The sequence below is a fragment of the Lactuca virosa genome, chromosome 9 (genome assembly GCF_052849685.1).
Source record: "Lactuca virosa cultivar CGN04683 chromosome 9, Lactuca_virosa_CGN04683_v6, whole genome shotgun sequence".
Taxonomy (NCBI): Eukaryota; Viridiplantae; Streptophyta; class Magnoliopsida; order Asterales; family Asteraceae; genus Lactuca; species Lactuca virosa.
In genome coordinates this window covers 39,366,217-39,371,510 of record NC_136434.1, presented here as the reverse complement: position 1 = coordinate 39,371,510, position 5,294 = coordinate 39,366,217, and the positions used below count along the sequence as shown (strand labels likewise).

General features: G+C 38.8%; 1 protein-coding gene across 1 annotated transcript; it reads right to left on the bottom strand.

Annotated features, from left to right (window-relative positions):
• Nucleotides 1-538: 538 nt before the first annotated feature.
• LOC145136857 (heat shock cognate 70 kDa protein 2) lies at nt 539-3,544 on the bottom strand. Its single transcript, XM_079070963.1, has 2 exons — nt 3,255-3,544; nt 539-2,454 (listed from the first exon to the last, which is right to left on the bottom strand). The coding sequence occupies exons 1-2, from the start codon at nt 3,466-3,468 to the stop codon at nt 725-727; spliced, it is 1,944 nt and encodes a 647-aa protein (XP_078927089.1). The 5' UTR covers nt 3,469-3,544; the 3' UTR covers nt 539-724.
• Nucleotides 3,545-5,294: the final 1,750 nt, after the last annotated feature.

The window sequence follows — 5,294 nt, the reverse complement described above, 5'->3', positions numbered from 1 at the left end:
ATGCTAAATTATGTTCGGAAACGGCCCAAAGGTTGATGAGCATGGGCTACTATGGCCCAACAATCGAAGGGCTCGTTATTATTTCGTAGGCCTAATATGTAAATAAAATCATCGGTTGTAATTTGTGAAAACATGTAAAAACTACATAAAACGTAAACTAAGCATATTACAACGATTGTCAATTACATTTTTTTGTCAGTGGTGATATTTTTTCATATTTCTAATATTAAACAAACTAATGCTTCAACCATGCCATAAATGGTGATCAAACATGGAGAATTTTAGCAGTATAGACAACTTTTCAAAATACAAAAGATGAGTTCTAAAAGAAATTCAGTTATTACAAATAAGGTATGACAAAACTTCTTTGAAGTTTGGAGAAAATCTTTGATTATCAATGTTTTTTTTTTAATTTTGGATTATTACAATGTAAAATAAACATTTTTATGTTTAACTACAGAAAATCTTCGTTAAATATTATTTTTTAATCGTCGGCTGTTCTGTTATATGTTAAAGAAAACGATAATAAGCAAAAAGGTTACTGGAAATAGAGAAAATCCATAAAAATCCAAAATTCACCCCCAATAAAACAGAGGTACCACCACAATTACCAAACATAAAATTGTCTTTAAGTATCATCACCACAAAACCAAAACTAACGAAAATATAATTTCATAATAAATAATAAAAAAAAACCAAAGAGACGTCGACAAAATTACTAGACTTAGTCGACCTCCTCGATCTTAGGGCCAGCACCGCCACCAGAAGGAGCGGGATCCTCATCCATACCACCAGCAGCATCACCTGCTCCACCTTGATACATCTTCGCAATGATCGGGTTGCACACATTCTCAAGCTCCTTCATCTTATCCTCAAACTCATCCGCCTCAGCCAACTGGTTGGTATCCAACCAAGCAATCGCCTCATCAATCGCATCCTCAATCTTCTTCTTGTCACCCGGAGTCAACTTCTCACCAATCTTCTCATCCTTCACTGTGTTCCTCATGTTGTACGCATAATTCTCCAAAGCATTCTTCGCCTCCACCTTCTTCTTGTGCTCCTCATCCTCGGATTTATACTTCTCCGCTTCCTGAACCATCTTCTCAATCTCCTCCTTTGAAAGTCTTCCCTTGTCATTGGTGATTGTAATCTTGTTCTTTTGACCTGTGGTCTTGTCCTCAGCAGAGACATTCAGAATACCATTGGCGTCAATATCGAAGCAAACAGTAATCTGGGGTACACCACGTGGCGCAGGAGGGATTCCGGAGAGTTCAAACTTCCCTAACAAGTTGTTGTCACGTGTCCTTGTCCTCTCACCTTCGTACACCTGGATCAACACTCCAGGCTGGTTGTCCGAGTAGGTGGAGAACACCTGTTCCTTCTTTGTTGGGATTGTTGTGTTTCTCGGGATAAGTACAGTCATCACACCTCCAGCAGTCTCCAAACCAAGCGAAAGAGGAGTCACATCCAAAAGAAGCAAATCTTGAACCTTCTCATTACCCTCACCACTCAAAATAGCAGCTTGAACCGCAGCTCCATAAGCAACAGCCTCATCTGGGTTGATGCTCTTGCAAAGCTCCTTTCCATTGAAGAAATCCTGCAACAGCTGTTGAACTTTGGGAATACGGGTCGACCCGCCGACCAAAACGACATCGTGGATGGAGCTTTTGTCCATTTTAGCGTCTCTCAAACACTTCTCAACTGGCTCCATGCACTTTCTGAAAAGATCCATGTTGAGTTCCTCAAATCTAGCTCTGGTGATTGTGGAGTAAAAGTCAACACCTTCGTATAGAGAGTCAATCTCGATTGTGGTTTGAGCGGTTGAGGATAGAGTCCTCTTTGCTCTTTCACAAGATGTTCTCAATCTCCTCAAAGCTCTGGGGTTTCCGGTGATGTCTTTCTTGTGCTTTCTTTTGAATTCTTGAACGAAATGGTTGACCATTCTGTTGTCAAAATCTTCTCCACCAAGATGAGTGTCACCAGCTGTGGCTTTAACTTCGAAGATACCTTCTTCAATGGTCAAAAGAGACACATCAAAGGTTCCACCTCCAAGGTCGAAGATAAGAACGTTCTTCTCTCCAACACTTGTTGCCTTTTTGTCAAGACCATAAGCGATGGCAGCAGCAGTTGGTTCGTTGATAATACGCATGACATTGAGTCCAGAGATGACTCCAGCGTCCTTGGTGGCTTGACGTTGTGAGTCGTTGAAGTAAGCAGGGACTGTGACGACGGCGTTTTTGACTGTGGAACCAAGGAAGGCTTCAGCTATTTCCTTCATTTTGATTAAGACCATGGATGAGATTTCTTCAGCAGCGAAGGTCTTTTCTTCACCCTTGTAGTTGACTGCAATCATTGGCTTCTCAGCTGGTCCGGGTGTCACCTTGAATGGCCACAACTTGATGTCGCTTTGAACCGAAGCATCGGAGAATCTTCTACCAATGAGACGTTTGGCATCTGTTAAAGCAAACAGAGTTAGAACAAATAAATTAATTACAACACTAATAACGTAAAAGCTAACGTAAACAATTTTGTTTAATTTGATTGTATAAAATCATAGATCATACGATTGTATAAAAGACAAAGACACATCAAAAAGCTAGTGATTCGAAATTACTTAAACGGTTTCCTTGATTTTGACAAACAGTCTATAAACCTGTAATTTAATATAAAGTTGGGATCCACCGACTTTCAACAATCAATATTTAATATTTGATATGTAAGTTGTGCATCAGATATTATATAGCGAGACATGCCGCCTATCACGTAGTTTCTTAAATACTTAACAAGGGTTTATCCTATGGAACAAACACGCGGGTTTTCAGATTGAAAAACTCAGATCTTATTAAGATAGAAAAAGAACTAGCATCGGTAGATCTATTTATTTGTATACAAAAACAACGCATTTTCGAATTAATAAACTTATACAAGTCGCTTTAGGCTCTCATATTCAGATCTTTATAGTTTTCAATAGCTTAGATTACTCTTTAGATCAATGATGTCACGTGAAAGCTAAACTCGGTAACTATCTAAACGAAAAACGTATGGAAAGTACACGTATTTGCTAATTATGATGGAACAGGCACGGTCGTTCAAAGCAGAACACACTAATACAGCTAAAAAAAGTGGATCGAGCAATAATTTACACATAAATTATAACATAGCATGCTTCAGCATCAAATATACGAGATCTGACAGTCAAAAGCATAAAAACCGCAGATCGAACAAAAATTAAGATCGTAGAAGAGAAAACTCACCGAAAACTGTGTTTGTGGGGTTCATGGCGACCTGATTCTTGGCGGCATCACCGATCAACCTCTCGGAATCCGTAAATGCGACGTAAGACGGGGTAGTTCTGTTACCTTGGTCATTGGCAATGATCTCAACACGATCGTGTTGCCAGACACCGACGCAGGAGTATGTAGTACCTAGATCAATACCGATAGCGGGACCTTCGCCTTTACCGGCCATTATGTTCTCTCTCTCGACGAAACTGTGTGGTGCTAGGGTTTGAGAGAGAGGTATGAGGGGTTTGTGACGGAGGAAAAGGGGTGGTATATATTGGGGTACAAGGAGATGTGTTGTTGAGTTCTAGAATGTTCTTCAACCGTTCAGATTGATTTCAAGCGTATGGATTGGACGGCTACAGATGGAAAACGGAGGTCGTCTTCGCTTTTGGTCCACGGTTCTCAATTAAGACCTAATTTTTGGGAGCCTTTGAGACACCCCGCCGCCCTCCTTTTTCTTCAAAAACATAATTCTTTTTGTAAATTTTGAATTTGCATTGCTTTCTTTTTCATTTTGTGGAATAAATATTTAATAAATTTACCAAATTTTGTCAACTTATTCTTCAAAATGTTTTAATAAGTGATCAATGCATGACCAAAAATATTTTTATATTATATTTGTTCATATAAAGATTAAACAATCGTGTATTTCCTTAAGATTAACAGAGAGATCTACATACGAATTTATACAAAGAAGAATTAGAAATATACGGTATTATCTAAGTACATACAAAAGATTAGGAATACACAGTTGGAAAATTCAAAGGGAACTCCTAGAATAAAGGATGTATTTAACATGTTGTTAGCCCCCTTCAACCTCAGGGACCGATCGAACTTTAAGCTTGAAACGAAGAATAAATATACGATCATTTAGTAGTGGTTTAGTGAAGATATCGGTTAATTGATCCACATAAGACACATGGCAGATTTGAAGAGCTCCATATTCAACCTGTTCGCGAATGAAGTGAAAATCCAAGGAGATGTATTTGGACCGAGTTTTGATGACGGGATTCTTGCTCATGAATATGGCGGCGACATTATCACATAATGAGTTGCTTTAGCCACAAAAGTTCTGATGTGGTATATGCAAGAGACCGGTATTCAGCCTCAATGTTGGAACGGGCAACAACATGTTGTTTTCTTGAAGCCCAACTGATAAGGCTAGATCCATGAAATATGGCATACCCATATTGAGATCAACAAACAACTTTATCAGAGACCTACCCGGCATCATAGTAGGCTAGACGTTGTTTGGAATTGGTTGGAGTGAAGTGAAGGCAGTGATGAGAAGTGCTTTTTAAATACCTCATAATCCGCTTTTATAGCTTACCAATGAAGATCGGTTGGTTAGTTCATAAATTGACACACCCGATTGACATCATATACGATGCCAGGATGGGTAATTGTTGCATATTGAAGTGAAACAACCACATGTCTAAATAGCTTAGGATCGTGAAAAAAAAACAGTACAGCGAGGTTGAAGAAAATACTGAGGATCAGCAGGAGTGGTAACAAGGGATGCATTTGTCATGTTTTGAATGTAGTTTTGTTGAAACAAAGTTATAATCGAAGAGTAGCGAGAGATTAGTAATCCCAAGAAAAAATGAGGTTGCCTAAATCTTTGAGGGAAAACATCTGATGCAGTTGAGTGATGAAGTGCTAGATTTGACTTTCACTGGATCCTGTGATGATTAAGTCATCCACATAAACGAGAATATATAGGACTGAGTCAGCATGATGATGTATAAACAATGATTTTGTGACCACCGTCTATTTCAGGTCAACAAAAGTCAAGGAAATCAAACAAAAGTCAAATAGTTATGACATAAAGCATGAACTTATGCCTTGCTTTAGAGTTTTCGGTTTTGAGACCCAAAAACATTGAGATTTCGGTTGTGAAGAACCGAAATCACATGCTAAGAACATAAATCATCACTGGAACTGAAATCCTTATACCGAAATCCTCCCTAGACCGAAATCACATGTGATTTCGGTGGTGTACAAGGTGAT

Coding starts and splice junctions, on each gene's coding strand:
- LOC145136857 (XM_079070963.1), bottom strand. CDS start 3,468: ATGGCCGGTAAAGGCGAAGGTCCCGCTATCGGTATTGATCTAGGTACT. Junction 2,455..3,254: donor CCCCACAAACACAGTTTTCG/GTGAGTTTTCTC, acceptor TTGCTTTAACAG/ATGCCAAACGTCTCATTGGT.